The sequence below is a fragment of the Eretmochelys imbricata genome, chromosome 25 (assembly GCF_965152235.1).
Source record: "Eretmochelys imbricata isolate rEreImb1 chromosome 25, rEreImb1.hap1, whole genome shotgun sequence".
Classification (NCBI taxonomy): domain Eukaryota; kingdom Metazoa; phylum Chordata; order Testudines; family Cheloniidae; genus Eretmochelys; species Eretmochelys imbricata.
In genome coordinates this window covers 9246546-9271112 of record NC_135596.1, presented here as the reverse complement: position 1 = coordinate 9271112, position 24567 = coordinate 9246546, and the positions used below count along the sequence as shown (strand labels likewise).

The 24567-nt window shown below is 53.5% G+C and overlaps 2 protein-coding genes across 2 annotated transcripts in view; one reads left to right on the top strand and one right to left on the bottom strand.

Moving 5' to 3' along the window:
* Positions 1-136: 136 nt before the first annotated feature.
* On the bottom strand, positions 137-19558 carry HDGFL2 (HDGF like 2). Its single transcript, XM_077842144.1, has 16 exons — positions 19391-19558; positions 17050-17126; positions 16817-16955; positions 14146-14343; positions 13439-13555; positions 12526-12597; positions 11746-11887; positions 11406-11481; positions 9491-9776; positions 7225-7322; positions 5955-6025; positions 5415-5485; positions 4132-4233; positions 3810-4023; positions 2233-2359; positions 137-1399 (listed from the first exon to the last, which is right to left on the bottom strand). The coding sequence occupies exons 1-16, from the start codon at positions 19460-19462 to the stop codon at positions 1306-1308; spliced, it is 1956 nt and encodes a 651-aa protein (XP_077698270.1). The 5' UTR covers positions 19463-19558; the 3' UTR covers positions 137-1305.
* A 4898-nt stretch (positions 19559-24456) lies between these two features.
* UBXN6 (UBX domain protein 6) overlaps positions 24457-24567 on the top strand; it is a 12733-nt gene continuing 12622 nt past the window's right edge. Inside the window, exon 1 of the mRNA XM_077805465.1 lies at positions 24457-24467. Within this exon, the coding sequence (XP_077661591.1) occupies positions 24457-24467 (11 nt within the window). The remainder of the gene's footprint in view (positions 24468-24567) is intronic.

The following is a 24567-nucleotide window of genomic DNA, read 5'->3' as shown; positions in this document are numbered from 1 at the left end:
TGAGAGTTCAGCGGCAGCTTCTGGAGGCTGGCGGGTTTGGTTTGGAACCAGCTACCCTAGTGGCCTGTTAAGTGCTGCATTGTTCTGCAATTCAGCCGCCTGCAGTGCAAAAGGAGACATAGTCAGAACACTCATCTTCCTTTTCAGATGGACAAGTCTTTATTTTACATATACAAAAGCTTGAGATCCTTCCGAAACACATCAAACCCTAAAGATTTCTCCTACTCCTGCTGACGAGATGAAGCCCTCAGGCTATCGTTATTTATAAGTGTCTGTCTTTTTCAAGTGGATTTTAAATAAAAGCAGCCAGTGGCAGCCCCCCATACTACGGACATCCCTCAAAGAAGCATGACAATGCAATGCTCCGTTCTCAGACTTCACTTCGCTGGTGGAATGATACAGCCTCTGGCTTTAAGTGTTCTGGGGACTGCAGGAAAGGACGACCCACATGATTCTGGGGCTTCAGAGCAGTAGGGACCCAGGAGAGCTAAACGGCTGGAGATTTCTAGTTAAAAGGCCATGATAAACGAGCCCTGCAAAGTGCGGTTACACCACGGTAGTCACTGGAAATAAAGCAGGATCTGTACTCAGTGCTGGCACACCACGTTTCCAAGCTAGAGCGCTGCTGGCTTTTCACCCACACCAAGTTTTGGCCCTGAAGAACCAGCATACCTATGGGACCATGCGCTGGAATCAACTGGGTCATGCAGAATTAGCTGCAATCCAACTGCAGAATCTCCAGGTCCGGGGAGGATAGGAATAATCCAGGTGATTGTCATATCCCCGCAAGAGCGGGCAGCACCACCCCATTGTCTCTGGCTTGCAAAACGGGCCAGGCTGGATCTGGTGCTCCAGGGTGATGAAACGTGGGAGCCCTTGGGCGTTATTTTTACAGTCACATTCCCGAGTCTAACCGCACTTCAAAAGGAAACACAAAGGACGTCCCTTCTCACCCTAGAGTTACGGCCATCATCAGGGGCTCAACAAAATAGACGAATAAGTGTTATTTTTCATTAAAAAACCCTTTATATTCAGTTCATGTTGGTTTAAATCACAAGAATTTAGGTGGGGGGGGGGGACAAAAAAACCCCAAGGAGACAAATACAAACATACAGCACAGAGCCTCCCCAGAAGTTCTTTCCTTTCACAGGAGCAGGAGGGGCAGGGGAACAAGACCTATGCATCATCTACGGTGCGACTTAGTGAAGTAACTCTGAAACATGGGGGCAAGGCAGAGCCGGTCTCCTTCACTGCCTTCAGTGCAGAGACCCTGCGAGTGTTCTCCTCCGCGCGAGATCCACGGCCTCAGCTGTCCTCCTCCTCGTCCACGGATTCCGACTCCAGGCGGACCCTCTCCCTGTCCATACTGGGCCTTTTGATCTCGGGATAGTCTTGCGCACTGCCAGGGAGAGCACAGGAAAGTCACCGATTAGCCTCAGTTCCCAGCTGGGAAGCGACTGTCACTCACGGGGGGGCAAAGCAGGGAGGCAGGTGCTTGGGGCTACTGTATCCTCCTTCCCTCCTCATTAATACCCCTCAAAGTATCCCTTCCCTGCCCAGCCACACGCCTCTAGCCATCCACTCTCCCCGCTACACACCCTTCTATCCCTCCCTCCCTTCCCAACCATCCACACTCTTCTCCACCCTCCCCATGGTATCCAAGCAACACCCCCCTCAACCCCCAACAGTACAGTTATGGGACATCCCAGTGAGTATACTGCCCCTCCTCTCCATAACACAGATTTTCCTAGCCCCAGGCATGGCGCCGCCAGCCCATGGACCCGAGAAGAGAGCAATCGCCCCAGGCAGGTGCCTCTCTGCTAACATGCACTTGCCCACAAGGATGGCTGGAGGATGTCGTGCCACGCGGGTTGGCAGGGTTTACACTCAGTGGCTGGGGGAAGTTCCACTGTTTGGGGCTGAGGGTCTGCAGAAACACCTGATCACATACAGAGGGGGAACAACCCTGCGGAAGCCTAGAACTAAGGCTTGGGATTTCCCATCTCACTCCTTCGGTGCTAGGAAACCCAGCGACTTTGGCCTTGACACTCTTTGTAAAAGGTTTCTGCTCTGGAGGACCACGCAGCAACGCATCACCGGGTCCTGCAGCCTCCTTGGCCCCAGGGGTCCTGTGGATCTGTGGCCTCCCACCCCTCAGCAGGTATGAGATGAACCAGGAAGGGCCCTGGTCCCCAGCCACCGAGTCTCCCCAGGCCAGAAGCGGGTGCTCACTCATGTGTGTCTTCCGGGGATGCCTCTCGCTCTCCGTCACCAGATCCCTGGGCTTTGTCTCGCTCCTTATCCTCCATACTCTCCCCTTTCTGGGACATGGATTCGCCGTTTACGGGGGCTGACAGATCTACAGTGGGAACAAAGCGGGAGGAGAGGACAGTAGGAGATGGGCGCACGCATTCGTAGGCTTGGCTCCCTGTTGGAAGCAACGGCAACTGTTGCTTTCTCTTTCCCGCTCTCTTTGGTACTTACCTGGCCCCCGTCAGGGGAGGATCTGAGCGCCTTGCAGTCTTTAATGTATTTAGGGAGCTGTGAGGCAGGGAAGAGCTATTATCCCACTGTATGGAGGGAGAAGGGGCTAAATGACTTGCTCAAGGTCACAGGGGAAGTCTGAGGCAGAGCAAAGAATTGAGTCGCAGGCTGCTAATCTAATCATTAGGCCATCCTGCCTCCTGAGTGTCTCTCTCTCTCCCTCGTGATCTAGTCAAGATGGCAGCTCCACAGCCCTGGAAACTAAAATTCTCCATTTGTCCGCAGCACAGCGGCAGCAGGGAAAAGCTCAGCGCCATCCCACCAGCGCTCTGGATACAGCACCGCTAAGAGGGGAAGAGATCGGTCCGGCTCTGGGACTTGTTCAGTCCTTACCCTCTGCTGAGCCCGCTGCCCCAGTTACGGGGGTGGATTCTGGAACATGGCCAAGGGCCACCACAATGGGGCACCCACAGCCACCAGATGATGATTGGATTGTCAGCTCTTCAGGGCAGGAAATTGCTTGCTTTGTGCTTATACAGCGAGCAGCCCAATGGGTCCCTGGTCTCAGATGGGGTCTCTATAGGCACCAACAGATTTTGGTCGCTATCCACCTGGGGAAGATTTGAAGCGGCCACCTAAAGGTGAAGCTACCCCCATTTGCTCCCCACTGGTTTGAATCTTGCATTTAATTTGTGCATTAGGCATGAGTCGGGGGCCACTGGGCTCTGACGGCCGGGCTGTAATTAGCCAGAAGGGCACTTCCCTTAGGTTTACATGCAGCTCTTGGAGGTAGACTATGCTCCGCACAGCCCTGAACCAAACGGTGGCACCATGGGTGTCTGGGATGTACCCTGTAGCAGTGGGAAACTGGAGGCAAAAAATTAACATGCCCCTTCTTCTGGCAGGTCTCTTGCAAATACCTGCATCGCTACAGCTGCTAGGACAAGCGTCTCCATCATTTCCATGCTGTGTCGAGCTTCGTCAGACAGTGACCCTCCAGGAGCCTGCCTGTCTCCCAACTCCCACCCCAATGAGCCCAGTCTGGAGAGCCATGAGGGAGGATCTTGCTGCCCTCTGTGCCCTCCCAGGAGAACCGCTGCACTAGGAAATCCCTTGTAAGACATGGGTAGACAGTGACCCCACTTCACCAGTCTCTCCCGGGGGAGGCGGGATGAGTCACTGGAGCATCTTTTGCTTTCAGTCTGTGTGTTTGACTCAGAGCAGTCATCACTAAAGAAGAGCCCCAGCCCTCACTGCAGGGCACCCCAGGTCTGCTGTGTGCCCAGGCAGCTTGGGACCCTCCCAGCACACTGAATGATAGTTACCGGCATTCGTCTCCTCCTCTCCTTTCTCGTTCTGGGCCTCCCCTCCCGGCAGCTTCTCCTGGCCTTTCTCCACGTCTCCCTTGTCTTTCTCCATCCCAGTTTTGTTGGCTTTCTGGTTCACCTCGATCTTTGGCCCCAGGACGCGCGACTTCAGGCGGGTGTAAACCTCGGCAGCCTTCTCCATCACGTCCTTGTTAGCTTTGTAGCGACGGATCTGTCACATTCACACCGTGAGGCAGCGCTGGCCACAGACTGGCCCCCTGCCCCAGAGAAAGGTGCTCTCATCCCCACACACGCCTCCCTTAGCCCATCCCCGTCGTACCTTTTTCAGTGTAGCCACCACATCAGTGTGTTTCTGGAGGATGTGAGAGGTGACCTGCAGGGTTCCCAGCTCTTCCAGCGCACTCAGACACCTCTTGATATCCTGCAGGTGGAGAGAGGAGATCAGAGATTTATCTCCACCAGGCAGAGGAGGTGGCAGGGACTCAAGGAGTGCTCTGTGAAGGTACTTAGTGGATTATTCCATCCCCTCTCAGGCTTCATGCAGCAGGGCAACCCCAGGATCTCTCCTTCTCCTCAGGAGGCTGGGGAGCAGAGACACTGATAAAGAGGCTGAAGAACCTCTTAGACTTAGATCCAAAGTCTACGGCACTTGCCACACAGATTCATCTTTGTCCCTCTCCCGAGATCCTGATCTTTCTCCTAAACGAGGCAACCTAGCCTCACCAGGAGCTGATGCCCGCGAGGCAACCCATCCCCACCTTCAGCTGTGCCGCTACTGCCTCCCAGCCCAAAATCCGGCATGGATCCACATCAGGTAGGCACTGTAGCAAAGCTGCCGATCAGCAGAGAGCATAGCTGTTCAGCAGCTGGGACACTGGCAGCGAAGCGGGAATTCTCAGAGACAGGTAAGGAGAGCCCAGGGAGAAATAAAAATCACCTTTGGCACCACCTAGTGGCAAACCTGAGTATTGCTCCTTTAAAACTGCGGAATCAAATGTATCACATAGGACTGTAGGAGTTCGACATGGAAGAGACCAATCTGATCAATGAGTCCATCCCCAGGCAGCAGAGATTTCAGACAATAATAGGACACTACGGTTAATATGCAGCATGAAGAACGTGCTAACAGATCTTGGAGCTGGCTCAGATGGAGGTTATAAGGAGGAAGAGGCGGACCAGGGAACCCCCCACAGATGTCAACATTTAAGGCTGGGCACCCCCAAATACCATGAAAACCAGAGAGTACACCACAAAGCTAAGAGTGGAAGCAGACCCTGGAGGCCTCAAGTCTACAAGATCATTCAGCAATCCACTGACTATTAAAAGCTGACAAATGCCCAAAGACAACAGCGTCTGGTCCTCGCATTGTCCGTGGTCACAGATGCTTGTGCAGTGGGCGTACAGTGCTCCAACAGGAACGGAGGGTTCTAATCAGGGAAAGTTTGACACTCGCTTTGCACAGGCGTCAGTGACACAAGGAGCAGGGTGGAACAGACCCCAGTTGCTGATAGTCCAGGGACGCCCAGGCAGGAGGGAGCACTCTCAGATGAAGGACTAGACCTTGATCCCCACCCCAGCCCCCTCCCACCCACCGGTACTCACCGGATTATCAACTTTCAGGGCAAACTTGATCTCGCTGTGAAGTTTCTGAAGTTTCTCTTCAATTGTGGGCTCTAAGATCATGTAAAATAAAGAGGCCAAGGCATTAGCCCCCTCTTGGTTGGTTTTAAATTAGACTGCTGGACTCCAGCAGGACAGTGAGCGTTTGAAAGCACAGAGAACGTGCGCTGCGCATTCAGGGCCTTCAGCTCTGATTCGATATGACCCCTGGCCTCCTGGGAATAGGCAATATGCATAGAGTCTTCCCAGAAGCCGGAAGGATCGGGAATGGGCTAACATCAGAACCATCGTTGCTTGGTTATCCTGAGCTGGGCACGTTGCTTGAACCCCTTTGTTCACCTTCCAAAGAAACCTCCTACAGCCAGCAAGGAGGGCCCCCAACAGCTCTGCACTGAAGAGCCAAATCAGAGTAACACACTGGACCTCTTTTGGGGAGACACTTTCCACACCCCATGCCCTAGGGTCAGGATAACTGACCAAAAGAGTCCCGCCCCGCTCCCCAGAAGTAACCTGCTCTCTCACCCTTCTTCTTCTCCATCCTCCTCTCTGGGATCACGTCAGACTTTCTCCGGCCTCGTTCCACTCTTAAGGGTCTGCAGCGGGTTAAGGAAACAAGAGTAAGAAGCTGCTCATCAGCACCTCTGCAAGTTAGAAATACCCCAGTTAGGAGTCGCACCCACTGCCCTGGCTTACAGGGGAGGACGACAGTCTTACACTTCTCACTGGGGAGGGCAGGGGGAAGCCCTGCCTTCCTGGCAGAGTTTTACCCACCGGGTTTACATGGCAGCACACATGGCCCTGGCACCTCCTGCTGTAGGGCTTGGCGTACTCCGGGTGCATTAAATAAGGGGAAGGGCTGCACCAGCTCTCTGGTCAGAAAGAATGCTGCTGCTGAGCACTTCCACCATGCTTGCAGCCTTGGATCTCAAAGCACATCACCGAGGCGGGCGAGAGCCATTGTCCTCATTTGCCAAACAGGAAACCCAAGGCACAGGAGGGACTAAGGCCTACATTCTCAGACGTGTCCTGAGTGCCCTTGGCTCCTGTGGAAGTCAGTGGGAGCTGGGGGTACGCCGAACCCCTGAAGAATCGGGCTCCAGGGATCGAAAGCCTACAGGCCACTTCTGCTGTGTCCCAAAGTGATTTGCCCAAGTCACACAGCAGGTGAGTGGCAGAGGCAGGGGTAGAACCCAGGGTCTTGACTCCCACTCCCATGCTGGACCAGAGTCATTCCTATTTCAGGCCTGGAAATCACAGGCCCCCCCTCTCCTGGGGAACAGGCTCCTAAGGGCTCTATCAGCGGTTCTTGACTCCTTGCAGCTCCCTCTTCCTGGGAGTGGAGAAGGAAGCAGTCCCAGTAATAACAGCAGGCGCCAAGAGATGTTCCCTTGCTTAGAGAGGCCTGTGACCCTGTCACTCCCCTATGTGGTACCGGCCCTGCAGGCTGCTTGCACCATCCAGCTGAGGCAGGCTCGGTTAAAGGCACATGACATTGGAGAGGGATCAGAGGTGCCTTAAGCTCCAGCAGCACTCCCTTCCCTTCTTAACGCCGTCAGAAACCCGGAATGGGAGAAGAACCTCGCCACCTCCCTGGAAAGCTGCCCAGAATCCCAGCACAGCTCTGCCATGGGCTCCAGGAGGGGAACCTTCCCCCCGCCCACCAAGGGGGGTTGTCTGCCAGGAGGCACAAGAAGAGCTTCCCCCTTTCCCCCACGCCCCCCGACCCCCAGCAACTATGCCTCCAGGGGGAAGGGGCCAGGAGGAATTGAGAGCGTGGCAGAAAGATGCTGACTTGTTGCGAGGTTTCTCCTCCGATCGGCCCCTCTTCTCCTTTAGATTCGGTTTCCTTGACAACTCAGAGGGCTGCTGCTTCTTCAGCGGCTTCTTTACCTTCAACAAGAGAACAATGCAGACGCTGAGAGCTATGGCAGGCCCCTCCTCGCCGCAGGAGGGGAGAGGATGGTGATGTCCTATTCCAGCCCCCCTGGCGCGCGTTATCTGTGTCGTGGGGATGCCAAGAGCTAGTGCCCATTGGCATGTGCAGTGCCTAGCACAATTACATGGAAGTTTCTGCCCCAAAGAGCTGACAACTGAATTAGATTGGCTTCGGGTCTCCCAGCCTTCCGCGGCACCCCTAGAACTGGGCTCTGACCTATCAGAACGCTGTCCCCCTGCCAAGAAAACGGCCACGTGCTGCTCTGATACCCAGAGGGATGGTTTCAATCATAGTACTTATACAGGCTCCATTGGCATGGCATCCAAGCACTGCCCTTTGCACATGTATACTGTAGTGCCTTTTACCCAAGGATCACAAAGCTCTTTGCTAATATTAGACATCACAGTTCCCCGAGACACACATTTTCCAGCTGGAGAAACTGAGGCACAGAGATGTGATGTGACTTTCCCCAAGACTACTCAGTAAGTCAGTGGCAGAGCTGGGAACCACAAAGTCCCCAGTTCCAGCCGTGAGACAACACTGCTTTTATGGCTTCTCTCTCTGGCAGTGGAGATGGAGTGGAGAGAAGAAAGGAGATTTGCTCATTTCAGACTCTCCTATCCCTCTGGACAGCTCAGAAAACTGGCTTAGGGAGATGGGTTATGGAGATTTCCACCTTGAGCTCAGCAGTTCACATCTAGGCTGGGGCAGCAGTGACCAGAAGTTTAGTGACCCATACAGCAGCTGTCTAGTGTGAAATGAGTTTGATAGGTCTCTGTCCCCTCCCAGCAACCAAAGATCCATGTCACATACACCCCCTCACCACTACGACAGCACTAACTAGCCTCAGTGCAGAGACCAAGGACTGAATGGGCTGTGCAGACTGTGATTCCCCCTTTTACCCCAAGGTTGGAGATGAGGCACTCTGGAGGGGTGGAGGGGCAACGTAGGCACTGCTGGCCATGGCCAAGGGACAGCACTCCAGTCTCCCGGGCCATCAAGCTGGTACCAGAGGAGGTCACTGCTGTCTTAAGGGAAGAGGCCTCTCTCCGGGACCTTGCCTGGCTCTTTAACTGAAGTCATAGACACAAGAGCATCCACCCTAGGCTGACATGAAATGCCATGGCCAAGTCAACGGCAGCTTACGGCAGCTCTCCTGCCCTCACGAGCCAAGCGGGCAGAATTCTTGCAGAAATTCCAGTTGCATGCCAGTGTAACTGCTGCTACAAAGCCCTGCTCCATTTCCTGCCACGCCTGTACCCTGCGCGGGCTATACTCAGGAACTGCTCTGGCTGGTCCAAATACAGCAAAGGAACCACACTTAGAGAGTTTTCCCAATCCAAATTCCTGAAGCCCTCCACAAACTGATGCACAGAGATCACTTCGACCAACGAAATGCAGCCAGCTCTGGGGTGGAACGTGAAAGCTGTTACACAGCTTCCAGCAATCCTGTCCAAGCCTGTTGTGTAGCAAGTGAAGAAGTATCCAGCACCCAGTTGAAACTCCCAACAAAGCTTAGTGAGGCAGAATATATGTGCCTTCTTTAGAATGAAGCCAGGATTCAGAGCTGACCTAACGGCTTCACCCGCCAAAGGGTGCCATGGGATCCTCAGTGACAGCAAGCAGCTAGAGCCTGGTTCAACATCTCACCTACGAGCCTCTGAGGAAGAGTTCGTTAACAAAACTAAATCAAGGTGGCTCCGTCCCGCCCACCTCTCGTGACTCTGGCAGTTTATTCCCTGGCTAAGCTGCTCATCCAAGCAAGCCATGCTGACTGGAGCTGCCGTGACAGCCCTCAGCTACCCTGGGCAAGGCATCAGCGGGGCAGGTTCCTTCTGGGTCTGGCCTGAGAGTTTCATGAGCAGTGCAGGAGTGATTTCACATGGGCCACAGCAGGGTGAGCTTCCCTGACCCTGACCCTTCCCAATGCCCTGCGATCTGGGAGAGAACGATCTCAGGGGTGAGAGGGGCACGCCGCCTCCTCGGCCTCTCTGAGGCTAGCAAAGATTTAGTGCCAATCACAGGAAGGGTTCAGCGATGCCCCCAAACTCACTTCCCATGCGATCACTGGCTGCGAATGGGCGATCTGGAGGCCCGGGTCCCTCCGGTCCCATGTGCTCACCTCTTTCTCCAGCTCCAAGTCAGAGTCCGATGACAACTGGTCCTTGCCTCGGTTCTTCTTGCCTTTCCTGGCCACCTCGTCATCCATGCTGCTGTCACTGTCTGAGTGCGCCTCCTCCCCCTTCTCCGCCTTCTCCTTCTTCTTCTCCTTCTCCTCTTTCTCCTGCTCCCGGAGCCTGCGGATCTCTTCCTCCTGTTCCCTCTTCCTCTTCTCCTCCAGCTCCCGGCGGCGCTCCTCGTCACGCCTCTTCCATTCGCTGATGCGGTCCACGTCGCTGTCGCTGTCACTGTAGGGGACAGAGTGGGATGGATCACGGGGACCAGAAAAGCCTCTGCAGAGACGGGGCTCGTGCACCCTCCACCCCTACTCCAGCCCTGCTTCCACAGAGTCCTGTAGGTGCCTCAGAGCTTTGTGCCTCCCATACACTGGGGAGAAGCACCAGCCTTGCTCCCTGGTACACCAACTTTTTGCAACATAAGATTTTCAGTGGACCATGGGGCATGGGCCACTGGACATGCCCTTGCCCTGCAGAGGCCTGAGACCACCAAGCAGCTGCACACAGTTACCATCACTCACGGCCCTCACCCACTCCCGGGACGTGCCCCTTTTCTGAATGAAAAGAGAGCTGGCAAGAGAGGCCAGCCTGACAGCCCTGGAGACTGAAGGCCTTCAGTCTCCAGGGCTGAGCCCTGATCTGGAGGGATCTCTGCATTAGGAGTTCAGTCTCCAGGGCCTATGCAATCCCTGGTCCCTCTACCCAGGTTGCTGACGGGAGCCCAATTAGCGCCAGCTGCAGGGGTGGGATTCCTGTCCCGCAGAACGGTGAGCCAGCCAAGATCACCAATTGCAGCCCAAACCGAGGCTGGAAGTGTGATGTATGGGTCAAATCCCTCTGGACCCTGTGTTCTCCTCCCTACGCTCCACACGGGGCCCTTCTGAATAACTAAGCCTATCAGTTCCAGCCCCTTCACTTCCCCCTTGACGATAGGCCAGGTCTACACTGGAAGCGTTGGCTGGTTTGCAATGTCAAGTAGGGGTGTGATTTCTTAAAGCCCTGGTGTAGATGCACTTAGACCAGCTTCTGCCAGGATAGCTTATTTTGCTTGGGGAACCAGTACAAGCTACACCAGCAAAAGCTCCTCTTTGCCATATACACTGAGTCTGCACTAAGAGACTTTGCCAATGTAGCGATGCTCCTAGGGCTATCCTGGGAAACCTTTTCTAGTACAGACTAGCCCATAGTCAGAGGGACTGCACAGAGTGGCAAATGTCTGGCAGTGATTGCCACGCGACTCGCATGAGACATCCCCTCTGGTGGCAATCAAGGCTACTGCCCCTCCTTGCTAGCTATCTAGGCACTGACATGGTCCCCGTTATTATTAAACATTTAAATCATGGCAGCACCTCAAGGCCCCGGCGTGCAGGGTGCTGGACAAATGTTTTGTACTTGACAGTCTCTGCACTAAAGAGCTCAGGCGAGAGCTCTCCCTCTCCGTGGTGCCCGAGCACCTCCCATTTATTCATGCATTTGTCCTTGGAACACCCCTGGGACTGAGGTTTGTAATTTTATCCCCATTTTCACAGATGGGAAAACTGAACCAGAGAGAGACCAGACGACTAGGAAGTTGGTGGCAGAGTCAAGAATCATACTCACTAGCCAAACTCTGCTCGAGTCGGGACTCCCCTGTGCCAACACGAAAGATCCCCCAACCCAGCCAACAACAGACTGGACACCAGTGTGATGCCTTGGCTAGCATCTTTGAGAAGCTAATCCCACGCAGAGCCTGGGGCCAGCAAACTCAAGCCGCAGGCCGCACTCCTCTGCTGCTGGGCCAAAGGAGATTAAAACATCTGAATACCAGAGCAGGCATCCCAGCCAGGCCCCGGTGCCCCTCACCAGGGCCTCGGCTCTCACCTGTCGCTGCTGGAGCTGGTCGGAGCTCTCTCAGGCTTTGGTTTCCTGCCACGAGGCTTTGGGGGTGGCTTCTCAGCTACAAGACACAAGGGATCAGGGGGTCAGCACAGCAGGACTCAGTCTCCTCCCAACCCCCTCCAACAGCCATATGCAGCGTGCGTGAAGGAAGGGTAACCAAGTTCAGGGGGCAGGAGGGCCTGGTTTCAGTCCATCTATTGAGGCATGGATTAATGAAGGCTCCTACACAAAGGTGGGTTGCTGAGGCCACCCAGCCCAGCTCCCTTCCAGAACTGCCTGGGAAGAGCTGGAAGAAGCCTGGATAGCTCCCCTTCAGCCCTACCTGGCTTCCTGCCCCGCGGAACCTTCTTCACAGACACGTCCGAGTCCGAGTCCGAGTCGGAGTCCGACTTAGTCACGTCCACAGTCTCGTTTTCCTCTTCCGAATCCACTTTGGAGTCCGAGTCGGACCCTGAATCCACCTTCTGTGAGCAAAGGAGAGAGCGTTGAGGGGGATCTGTGCGTGGGTCCGAGAGGAGGGGAGCGGTACCGCCTTCCCATGGGAACCATACGTGGGATGAAAGGGGAAATCTACCTCCAACTCCCATAGGTAATGGATCAGTGTCTAAGGGAAGCTAGCAGGAGGATTCCCTGGCAAATCCTCACACGCACAGTTCTGTTATCAGCACACACCATGTAGTGAAATGGTCGGTTTAGTACCGAGGCCTTTGTTATGCAGGAGGTCAGACTAGATGATCACAAGGCCAGAAGACACCACTAAAACCTATGCTCACCCAGCTCATCAAATCCACATGCAGGAAGCCTGTTATTCCTGCTCACCCCTCCTAATCCTCCTGCCTCATCTCCCTGCTTCATTCCTACTGTGGGCAACGTGGAATCAGAAATTTAGTCTCTTCCATTCCTCCCAGCTGCCCTGTGTGTTTGTATTTCCTTTCCACCTCCGGCCAGGTAGAAGGGGTCTGTTTGACTGGCTAGCCACAATCTGTGCTGGATGCCGACTGGCAAAGCCAAGCTCTCGGTGTCAAGGGGCTAACCAGCTGCAGCAGCGCAGGGAGAATGGCCTACCAATGGGGCAGGGCTGCTCACTTCAAGGGCCCTTTACCTTTTTCTTCCTTCCGCCTGCAGACACCCTCCTGGGAGCTCTGGCCACTGGCTTCTTCTCTGGAGTAAAGTCCTGGGAAGGGATGGACATATTCGAATTAGGAAAGGCCTCACTTTGGCTGCGGGAGCTTCACCCCACTACTCTCAGCAGTAACCCCCATGCCCAGACCCTGACAGCGAGAAGTGAGGGCACCTTCCGGATATACCCTAGGGTGGCATCAGGGGGGTAAAGAATGGCCCCAGGTCAGCCCATCCAACTCAAACGCCTTCCCCTCTTCATTATCCAACAGCCCTTGACTTTGATCTCCGCAGACCACAGGTGCTGCCCCAAAGCACATGGACTTGTCAACCCAAGAACAAACAAGATGTCCAGTCTTAATTGGGACAAGAAATAGATATTTATAATGTCCTGGCAAAGATGCGTTGGGCATCTTAGAAAGAGCAGAGACCCAGCAAGACATGACTTTTCACAAAGCTGGAGAACAGTGGGAGAAAGAATGGCACACGGGTGCCCAGCCAGTCAGCACCAAGTGGCATGAAGCCAGGCCTTGAAGACTAGGGTGGCGTTCCACACACCATGCCAACCTATGCTGCCTGCTCTCACCACCAGAGATGCCCAAGCCCTGGGCTGGACTCAGCGCTCATGGAAGGAATTAGCGACTGCACTAAGCCAGCAGGGGAGGCAAAGGCATGTGCGTGAATATATGTATATAGCAGACTATTCCAAATTCTATCCCCCGTGCTTCCTGTGGCCCATTGAGCTGGCAAGTGCGGTCCTGCACAGTGCAAGAGAGAGGGCCTACACAGAGTGCACCTCGTCCTATATTCTCTCCAGGATCCCGGTAGTTAATCAGAACCTGCCCACCCCATCCAAACCACTGCAGCACGGGGGACTCTGTAAACCACTTGCTCACCTGGTCACTATTTTTCTCTGACTCAGAAGAACTTTCCGAGTTCTCCTCTTCTGAGGGAGACATACTGCCCTGGTCGAGGTCGCTGGAGGATTTCCGGGGTCGTTTAGCCACTGGCATCTGAAATCAGAGAAACATCGATGTAACAGTTGCTGCAAGCTGGTATATTCCTCACTGCTGCCCTCTCTGCCCGCAGGATCAAACAAAACCCAGTGGAGCAGGGCTTTAACCACCCCTCTCCTTACTGTTTTCTATAATAAACTCAGAACAACAGCCAGCATGCAGCCTACAGGTACACAGAACCCACGCCTGATCCCATGCACCGTCTATACACTGTGATAGGGTCTTTTGATTGATACCAGTGCATGTATGTGTAAACGGAGCCAGTTATGTCAGTTGGTGGGTTAATCCTGGTGTCTTGGCTACCTTTGAACTTGGGATTCTCTCTGATTTCCCTCTAGAATATCAACAGGAGAACCTGTTTTCACGTTCATCCTAAAAACACCCTGCTGTGCCATGTGGCTGCCCCAAGATAAATGCAGCTACCTCTGGAGTGGATCGCAGCAGCTAAGTGGTGGGTGATGCGACCGCCCTATGTTCAATTTCTAAAGTGCTTCGTGGGCCAAGTGTAAATCCATTATATAAATGTAATCGTCTTCCTATTCCTAGCCAGGCGATACCCCACACAGATCGCAATGGGGCAAACTTACTTTCATAGCTAGCGCTTTTCGTTTCAGCCCACTGTGGTCGCTCCCCTTGTCAGACTCCTCATCGCTGTCTAGCTTCTCCATGGCCGCTGCAGCAACAGCAGCAACTGCCATGGCAGCCGATTCTTCTTCCTCCTCTCCTCCATCGCTTCCTGCCACTGGGTCGTTCTCGGGAACCTCGCTGTCTGAGGAGCTCGCTGGCTGAAAGAGCAAAAAAATGGAAACGTCAGGGGTTACTGATCAATAGCGGGTCTCCCGATGCATGTCAGCACAGCAAGGAAGCAGGGAATAAGAGAGCTAAGCACGATGGAGAGGAGGATTGAGCTGAGACATTGCCACATGACCAGCTGCCGTCAGAGTGCTGTGATAACTCCCCCGCTGACAGCAAGCTAGACAGCGATGATATCCATGATAAGGGACAGTGTCATGCTGACCTTTCAATGAAACTGCTTCTACAGCAGCAGCTCTCCTGCTTTCCAGACTACTGTACCCCTTTCAGGAGTCTGATGTGTCTTGCGTACCCCCAAATTTCACCTCACTTCAAAATGACTTGCTGACAAAATCAGACACAAAAATACAGAAGCGTCACTGCCACTATTACTGAAAAATGGCTGACTTACATTTCGGTGGATAGTATACAGAGCAATATGAACAAATCGTTGTCTGTGAAAGTTCAGTTTGTACTGATTTCACTAGTGCTTTTTATGTAGCCTGTTGTAAAACTAGGCAAATCTCGAGATGAGTTGATGGACGCCTAGAAGACCTCGGAGCACCCCCAACATACACGTACCCCTGGTTGAGAACCACTGTTCCACAACCCCTCCAAGCTCCCCTCAGCCAAACGCCCTAAAATCCCCTCCATAACCCTGTTCTACGGCAATCCCATCTAGATCATTTATGAACAAAGACAACTCCCCAAGGGACCCCCTTCCACCTCTGGGGTCAACTAGTGCTGCAGTCTGCCCTCATGATCCCACCTTCACCGTGCTGTGCTGAAGGTGCTGCTATCATATGGCCCCTCTGACAAGCCCACTTGACTCTTCCTCACTGGTGAGCCAAACTCCAGCTTTCCTTTTCTCCACAGGGTACTGGAGAAGGTGACTTGCTCTCACCACCTTGAAAGTAACATTCTCGACCGGTTTCACTCTGGCTTTCAATCCCTTCATAAGTGAGCGACTCCTCTTAGGGGGGCTGATGAGCCTTTGATCACAGATCCCTCTTCCCAAGCTACCTTATCCAAGGGCAGCTGCAGATACTTTCCCATCTGAAAGTTTCACGAGGGGTTGGATTTCACCAGCACTCTGCTCTCCTAGTTTGAATCCCACCTCTCGGACTGTCCCTTTAACCATCCGCAGTGAAGACTTCACAACTTCCTGTCATTCCATTATTATGCAGTACCTCAAAAGATCCCACCTAGGGGTCTCATGCCTCACTTCAAGCATGCACATCACATCTATGGCAACAATGACCAAGCTCTCCATTTTCCTTGACTCAATTTCCCATTTCTGTCATGACTGCCACTTCCAGTTTCCTACTACTGGAATTCTTCCCTCTGAGTAAGAAGCCCTCTTTGTCCTATGTCCTTGATGCTCCCAGCATTCTCCTTAACTTTTCTCCCAAGACCAAAAACCTTGAAGTCACTCTTGACTCCAAATTTTTCTTTCCGCCTTTACAATGCCAAAGTTCATCTTTTCCTCGAGCCCATCTCTGCGGAAATCCTTACTTCTGCCTTAATCAATTGCTGCCTTGACTACTGCAGGTCTCTCTTTAATGGCTTCTTAAAACCCTGTTCTGGGAACTTCAGGAAGATCCAGAACAGCCTCTAGCTCCAGACACCAGGACTTTATCCCCCCAGCTTCTCTTACATTCAACGATTTCCCACTCATCTCCGTAGCCAAAGTTAAGTTGCTCTCAAAACTCTCTACAGAATCATCTCACCCTATATCTATGCCCTTGTATCCAGCCATCTCTTCTGCCTGTTCACTGCAATCTATAGCCTCTCTCTCGAACTCTGCCGCAGTTTGGGTAGTGGGTTGTTGCTCATTCATTTGGGGTACCCTTTCGGTCTGAAACTGGCTTCCTCTAAGCCATCTCCTCTTTATCTCACCTTAAAGCCTTACTTTGTCTCTTCAGACCAGTATATATGAAGCAGCTCTGGATACCTTTAGGAAGATCACTATGTAATAAATTGTATCATTCAATTATGGTTACATATACGTCCCTCATACACTGAAACACTGGACTGTAAACAGCTTTCTCGGAGTCTGATCCAAAGCTCATAGAAGTCAATGGGAACCATGCTAGTGACTTCTGTGGCCTTTGGTTCAGGTGCTCTGATGCCAATGACGAGACTGACATCATCTGACAGCCTGAGCACACGAATGGGAGCCAGGAACTCTGCAGTTCTAATTCTTGCCCTGACACAGATTTCCCCTGTGGTTTTGGACAAGGTTTTGGTTTATGGATGCCTAATTGGAGGCACAGAGTTGAGCAAGTGTGAGGAGGGTTAGTTATTTTGCTCCCAAGAAAGGAGATTTTTGATATGGAAGCTTTCCAATACCACAGTGACAGGCAGCAGGAAAAGGAGGAAAGGCTATTTGAAGGCACAAAGCACAGAGGCGCACAGAGCCCCTAGTCATGGCTGATCACAAATGAGTGATGCTCGCACACTCACCGGAGGGGCACTGTAACTGGCATGGGGGTTGTTCTGGATTTCCCACAATCCCTCATTGAAGCCTTTTCGCTTGTTTGGCTTCCCGTATTTGTCCTTGTACTTGTCGTAAGGGAACAGGTCCTTAGGTCCCAAGAAGGCTCTGGGGGAGGAGGGGGGGGAACAAAGCAGAGGTCAGTCTCAAGTTGCCGGGAAGTAGGCAATGGCAAGGAAATCACGTGGACAGTGGAGCTTACGTCTCGTGTGTCCCAAAGAAGAAGATGGGGTACTTGTTCGGCGGGGGTTTCACAGCGCCGTCTGCTATGTCATCAATCTGAAACGAAGCACAAGGCAGGAGGTGGTCAGAGATGGCAGATTTGGGTGCAGCATCAGGAGGCAGCTAACTGATGCAAAGCCGAGGTTGGCTGTTTCACACAAACACTGTAACAATACACTGAGGAAGGGAGCCTTCTGCACACTGAATTCTAAGGTACTTTTTATGGCCAAGCAGGATCCGTAGACAAGTAACAGCAGAGAACCAACTCCAGCTGCGGTGTTGCAAGAGCTCAAGCCTAAGCCTTGGGTTCAATCTCTTTAGGGCTGGGAATGCTGCACAGGTTATAGGCTCTGCATGGGGGGGAGGAGTGGGGGGCATACAAGTGTCTTGCTTGGCTACCAGTAAGAGCACATGGAAGGTCTCCCAGAAGAAGTATTTAGAAAGAGGGAGATTGCTCCAGCAGGGGCCCCCGAAACGGTCCTTCCTGACTGGAGACAGGCTATAGGAAAAGCCCAGGCTGCTGGGAGGCAATCAGGCCTGAGGCGATTGGCCCTTAACGCACCAGAAACCCTGCCTTCCCGCATGTCCCACTGGCTCCAGTCAGTCACTTGCACATGGCATAGCCAAGGGCACAGCTTCTAGGCAGGAGCCCAGGAATGTTATGGGATCTGTGATCACAGAAAAGTGGGAGCGTACATCCAAGTGGGTGACCTCGCACATTGGGGAAGTCTTCACAGGAAAGGGCCCCCCAGGGGAGGGAGAAAGCTAAACCAGAGCAGACTGGGACTCCAGCAACGCGAGCATCCTCCTGATTCTGACCAAGTTCTACTAGAGCCCCATATTATAGCACTAGCTAAGTATAAATAGTGCACAGGCGAATTAGGATAGATATACTAGAGGATCCTGTGGTGCATTGTAGATCATGCATTGTCTTCCCGGCTCCAATATCCACAACCATCCTCAGGTATCCACCACATCCCAATCCCATGCATTTGCAGCCTGTTGCCTCTTGCCACTACGCCCCCTCACACTATGGTGATCCTACCCTGCCCTCAGCTTCCAATCATCTTTACTTTTCAGGACCACTACCCAAGGCATTCTCATCCAGATGTGTTCCCCACACACGATGACCCTTCCTGATCATCAACACCCAATATACCCCCATCCTCTCCAGGAACCATCACTTAACTCCATCCCCACCAGATGTCATCACCCACTGTGTCTCATCCATACCCCTTCCAAGCATTGTTGCTACACAGCGCAGTCACCCTACAACCTCATCACACTGCAGCTCTTAATACCATCACCTGACACTCAATAACAGACCAGTAACTCCCACCTGCCCATGACAACCCCCACCTCCTGTGATCCAGCACCCCCACTCTGGATGCCGTGTCTCTAGGAACCTCCCTGCTCCTGCTGCAGACCAGAGCCAGTCAATAGGCAGACTGCAGGCCAAATCCAGACCGCCAGATGTTTCTGAACAGACCCCGAAATCTTGTTATTTATTTATCATCATTATTGCTATTTTTTTTAATTATTTTCTCTGGAGTTGGGACCTTGACAAAAATAACTGACTACCATATCCCTTTCCTTCACAACCCCCTGAACCTCACAATCCATCACCTTGCCCCTCTGCACCCATCTCCCCCAACACCCACCCCCGCATCTTTCCTTATACCCCCATCTCCCCTTAACACCCACCCTTGCATCCCATGATGCATTACCCCCTGCACCTCATCTCCCCAGTACCAACCCCTGCACCCCACAATCTATCACCTTGCCCCCTGGCACTCCACCTCCTCAATGACCACACCATAATCTCCTCCTCTCTGGCTCTCCTTCTCTGCACCCCACGACACATTGCCCCGCTACCCCTGAGCCCCATCGCCTCTCCCTCCGCATGCCCTGCTCCCCACAATCCCCACCCCGCACCCCACTCCCCGATGCAGAATAGGCCCAGACCACAGACTGGACTAGGGGTTCCCTGCCAAGGATCTCCCCAGACAGGGATGGGCTGAGCTAAAGGTCTTCCATAGGGAAGGGAAGGGGGTCCCCTGGGGGTGAAGGAGCCCTCAGGAGAGGCACTTAGGGCTCCCCCCCGTGGCTGGGGTTAGGGGGGGTCCCGCCAGGGCTCCCCCAGGGATGGGGGTCCCCCCCGGGGCTGAGGATGAGGGGTCCACCCCGGGGCTGGGGGCTCCCCCCCAGGACTAAGGATGGGGGGTCCCCCCCGGGGCTGAGGATGAGGGGTCCACCCCGGAGCTGGGGGCTCCCCCTCAGGGCTGGGCATGGGGGTCCCCCCCGGGGACAGGGGGTCTCACCCGGGCCGGCCAGTGCGGGTACCCCTTCATCTTGGCGAAGACCAGGTCTCCGGGCTTGAAGCTGTGCGGCATGGCGGGGCCGGGCCGGGCCGAGCCGAGCCGGGCCGGGCCGGGCCGGGCTCCGGGGGCGGGGGGAGGGGCGACAGGCCGCAGCAGAGGCCTAGGCCGCTGGCACCGCCAGGGAAACGGGGGGTGGGGGTGGGGGGTGGGGCGGCAGGAGACTGGCCCTCGGCCCGCAGGATGTCCCGCCCCCCTCTCCGCAATCCCGCAGTGCACTGGCTCCCGGGCCTGCCACTCACCTCTCCCCTCCAACCGAGCCTCGGGGTGGGGCCTGGGAAGTAACGGGATTGGGCCGCTGTCTGGGCACGCGGGGCGGAGATGGGGGTAGTGGAGGGGTGGGACCCCGGGGAGATGTGAGGGGGGGGCCGAGGGGGTCGGGGGAGTGTAGGGTCTCGGGGCTCTACGGGCCATGGAGGGGGCCAGGGCGGGGGGGGGAGGAGCAGAGGGGTGTGAAGGGGGGGTCTAGGGAGCCTGAGGTGGGGGGAGTATAGTGGACATGGAAGGGATCTAGGAGGGGTGATGGGGCAATAGAGAACGGGGCGGTGGGGACGGTGGTGAGGGACTCTAGGGCATGGGTTATAGAAGGGACTTCTCGGGTGAAGAGGGGACTATGGGGTATTGAATGGTGGGTATAGAGAGGAAGAGGTGATTACAGGGGCTATAAAGTGAAGGGGTATGGAGGGATGAGGGGTATAGATGGGGTAAGGGGTATGGAGGCATGAGGGGTATAGATGGGGTAAGGGGTATGGAGGCATGAGGGGTATAGATGGGGTAAGAGGTATAGGTTGACAGGAATAAAGAGGGTGGTATATAGGTGTACTGGGGAAGGAGGGAGAGGAGAGAATAGAGGGATGGGCTAGAGCAGGGGTCATCAAACTAGGGGTCACGACCCCCTGAGGGGTCCTGAGGTTATTACATGGGGGGGTCGCGAGCTGTCAGCTTCCACCTCAAATCCCGCTTCGCTTCCAGCATTTATAATAGTGTTAAATATAAAAAAGTGTTTTTAGTATATAAGAGGGGGTCACACTCAGAGGCTTGCTGTGTGAAAGGGGTCACCAGAACAAAAGTTTGAAAACCGCTGGGCTGTAGGGAAAAGGGATAGTATGGAGGGTTTTACAGTGCAGGGCTGTGCTACCTAGGGAGGTGAGAGAGATTAGAAGAGAGATGACCGAGTATATGTATTCTTCATGCTGTATCCCTTTAATGCCCCTTCTTACTGCTTTGCTCCATTTTGTTCCCTCCACTTCCTTGTCTTCCCCCAGGCTTTCTGGTCTGTCCTGAAACACTGATTCTTTTGGGAGGCTGATTTGCACGGTGATGGGTGCGGTGTAAGAACCCATACAGACTGATCACTGTATGCTGGGGCATTTCCCAGGCTGGTTGCCGGGGGATAACAATACGTAGCTCTTATTACAGGACGCGGGGGTGGTACAGGTGACAATGGAGCAGAGTTAGTATTGCATCCTTCACCTTCTTTGTTGAAAGTCTTTGACATTAATTGCACAAAGACCCTCAAAATTAAACACAATAATAATTAGGACATCCCTTCTGGCCTGAAAATTATTAATTTATAATTAAAGATGCCTATATATATCCAGAAACCTGCAGCAGTGGGAGAAGGGACCTTCCAATCCCCGTCACCACAGGTGTTATGGAACTGAATTGTTTTCTTTGTCCTGTTTAAGTGATAAGCCTCTAGACTAGGGGCAAGGACCATGTGTTCCCCCGTCTTGTTATGGTGCTGCGTGTAACACACGGGCTGAGTGCAGGTAACCCTGTCTCCCTCTAGTGGCTGGCTCTAGCAAGCAAAAGAGCCTGCTACTGATAACTAAACAGGTTAGGTCTGACTCCAAAACACCCTTTCGAGTTAATGGGATTCTTGAATGAGAACTTGGAAAAAGGGGCTTGTGTGTTCAGACCCTAACCCTACACCCACTGAAGTCAATTGAAAGCCACCAACAACTTCAGTAGGTTCAAGATTCGGCCCACAGAGCCCGATGCAGGAAAGCCTCTCTTCAGGGTCTGAATGATGAAAGTGCTGAATTTGACTCCTCTTGACCTGTCTCTGTGCATCTGGCCATATTTCATTACCCTGACAACGCTCAATAAATACTATAATATGAATAACAATCGCTTATACTTAAAGAGACAGCTAGAGGAACGAAACAGGCTCTACAAGTGTGACAACATTGTCAACAAGCAGGGACAAAACTTAATTATAGAAATACAGTATAATCAGACTGCCAAAAAAATCAGGTAAAATCGTTTTGGAGAGGTTTGGATTTGAACACTCCTCTGTGATGTCTGCTACCCAAATGCAGCAGCATTGGGCAAGTACGTGAGAACCAGAAAGTGAAATAGAGTAATGTATTGTCCAAGCCCAGGCAGAGTAAAGTGCAAAAAGCATTTGTAAACTAGAGTTTTAATATTGCTTCGGGCAGATTCTGGCTCTTGGGGCTTGTCTTCATAGACAGCACTACAGCTGCACCCCCAGTGCAGCCATGCCACTGTAGTGCTTTAGTGAAGATGGTCCTCCGCCAACAGGAGAGCTTCTCTCATCGGCATAGTTATTCCACCTCACGGAGAGGTGGTAGCCATGTCTGCAGAAGAAGCTCTCCTGCCAACATAGCACTGTCTGCATAGGGGATTAGGCTTTTTCATATCCCTGAGCGATGTAATTATACTGATATAGGTCTGTAATGTAGGTCTGGCCTTAGTGACAAGAGGGCTTTCAAAAGGAACTTGCAAAAGTGTAACTGAGTTTTAATAACCCCAGGTAAGGGGGTTAAAATGCTGGTAAGGGAATGTCCTTCTTGTATATATGGGGCCAGATTCTGCACAGTTATATAAACCCAGATGTAAACCCAGAGTAACTCCACTGAAGGCAGTTAAGTTTATCCTAATGTAACCAAGAGTAGAATCTAGTCCCATATATTTTATACTTGACAGTATCCCTTTAATTCCAAAGTGCAATAGAACATATCTTTGTAAATTTGTCCTTCATTGCGTAATGCCAAGAAAGGAACAGAGAGCACTGAAAGGAATTGGGCCTGGTCTTTGAGCAGGGAGTTGGACTAAATGACCTCCTGAGGTCCCTTCCAACCCTGATATTCTATGATTCTATGATACACACAATGTTGTATTTTGAAACCTATTTAGTTAAACCAGTGCAAAATTTTTAAACCTACTGCTTTAGGTAAAGTTGATTCCAAGTCAATTTAAGCTAAATTGATACAGGTCAGGATTAAGTGGCTTCAAGAGAATCCACGCAGGAGTTTGCACTAATTTAAGTACATTGATATTAAAACTCATTTTAGTTAAACTGGTGTCATTTCTATGTGAAGCTCTTAGAAACAGCAAGCCAAATTCAGCAACCATATGAAAGCTGTTGAAAGTTGACATGAGGTGTCAACAAAAATAAGCATGGGTGTGTATGAGGTAGGCCATGTCTAAACTACATTTATGTCAGCAAAACTTTTGTTGCTCAGGGGCTGTGAAAAAAAACCCCTGTCCTGAGTGACATACATTTTGCTGGCATAAGCGCTCGTATGCACAGCGCTGTCGGTGGGAGACGCTCTTCCCCTGCCAGAACTACCGCTGCTCATTGAGCTGGTTTTATGATGTTGATGGGAGAGCTCTCTCCCATCTCCATGGCTGTATGGATATGGCTGTGCCACTCGCTGTAAGTTTGTAAGTGTAGACAGGGCCTTAGTGACAACTTGTCAAAACTAGCTGGATGTGCCAGCGAGGGAGCATAGATTTACACAATGAAAACATCCACACCCTTTATTTAAAAAACATTTACATAGCAATTCTCCCCCTGGGGAGAGGATGAGTGAAAGAAAGAACCTCATATGACAGATGTTAATCATGTTGCTTAATGCATGACTGGAAGGCATTCAAATACTGACGTGATGAGGGGGAATTAAGAACCTATGTAGAGTAGAATAGAATAGCACCTAAAAGCAAAGGGGGCGGGAAGGGATGGGGAGTTGGGCGGGGGAAGGGATGGGTGTGGTGTGTGTGGGGTGTGGGAAAGGGCAGGGAGTTTGGTAGGGGAAGGGACGGGGAGGGTGTGTGGAGTGGGGGAAGGGACGAAGAATGGTGTGTGGAACTGAGGTGAGGGCAGTGTGTTGGGGGGCAGGGGAAGGGATGGGGTGGTGTGTGGAACTGAGGTGGGGCAGTGTGTGGGGGTGGGGGCATGGACGGGGCAGTAGGATGGGGGAAGGGGATGGGGGATGGTGTGGGGGGGAGGGGCGGTGTGTGGGATAAGGGCTGGGGGGGCGGGGCAGGGTAAGAGACGGGGGGTGTGTGGATGTGGAGTGGGCAAAGGAACAGGGAGTGGTGTGTGGGGACGAGGGAAGGGATGGGGGATGGTGTGGGGGAATGGAAGGGGGACAGTGTGGGGGGAGGGGCAGTGTGTGGGGGAAGGGATGGGGACAGTGTGGGGGGAGGGGGTGGGGTATGGGAGAAGGGATGGGGGACGGTGTAGGAGGAGGGGCAGGGTAAGAGACGGGGGTGGGGGTGGAGTGGGGAAAGGGGAGGGGTGTATGGGGGCGGGGGAAGGGATGAGGTGGTGTGTGGGCGGAGGGGCGGGGTATGGGGGAAGGGATGGGAGACGGTGTGGGGGGAGAGGCGGGGTGTGGGAGGGATGGGGAGGGGCGGAGTGTGGGAGGAGGGGCGGGGTGGGGGGGAAGGCTGGGAGGCAGGGCAGGGTAAGAGACGGGGGGGGTGGTGTATGGGGGGCGGGGGAAGGGATGAGGTGTGGGGGGAGGGGCAGGATGGGGGAGGGGCGGGGGTGTGGGGGGGGAAGGGATGGGGGGCGGGGTGGGGATACGGAGAGGGCCGGGCCCGCTCTGCCGCCCGCCCTCGGCGGACCTCTCGCACCATAGAGAGGCGAAGGAAGGCCTAGAGCGTCCTTGCCGGCTCGCGTCACACTGGCGGCGCGAGGTGACAGACGGGTGCTGGCCCCGCCCCCTCAGCTTCCCCGCCCGTTCGAAGTGCCGATGGCTGCTCGGTAAGTCACGTGCCGCAGCGAGAGGGCGGGACTTCCTGTTTCCGGCGGCTGAGGGGAAGGTGGCTCCGCAGGTGTTTTGGTGCCTGGGAGCCGCCGGGGG

What these genes read in the sequence shown, in the direction of transcription:
- HDGFL2 (XM_077842144.1), bottom strand. Translation starts at nt 19,462, where the DNA reads ATGCCGCACAGCTTCAAGCCCGGAGACCTGGTCTTCGCCAAGATGAAG. An exon ending in TCCGCGGGGCAGGAAGCCAG is followed by an intron (nt 11,482 to 11,745) that starts GTAGGGCTGAAG and finishes TGTGTCTTGTAG; the next exon opens with CTGAGAAGCCACCCCCAAAG. An exon ending in ACCAGCTCCAGCAGCGACAG is followed by an intron (nt 9,777 to 11,405) that starts GTGAGAGCCGAG and finishes TGTCCCCTACAG; the next exon opens with TGACAGCGACAGCGACGTGG.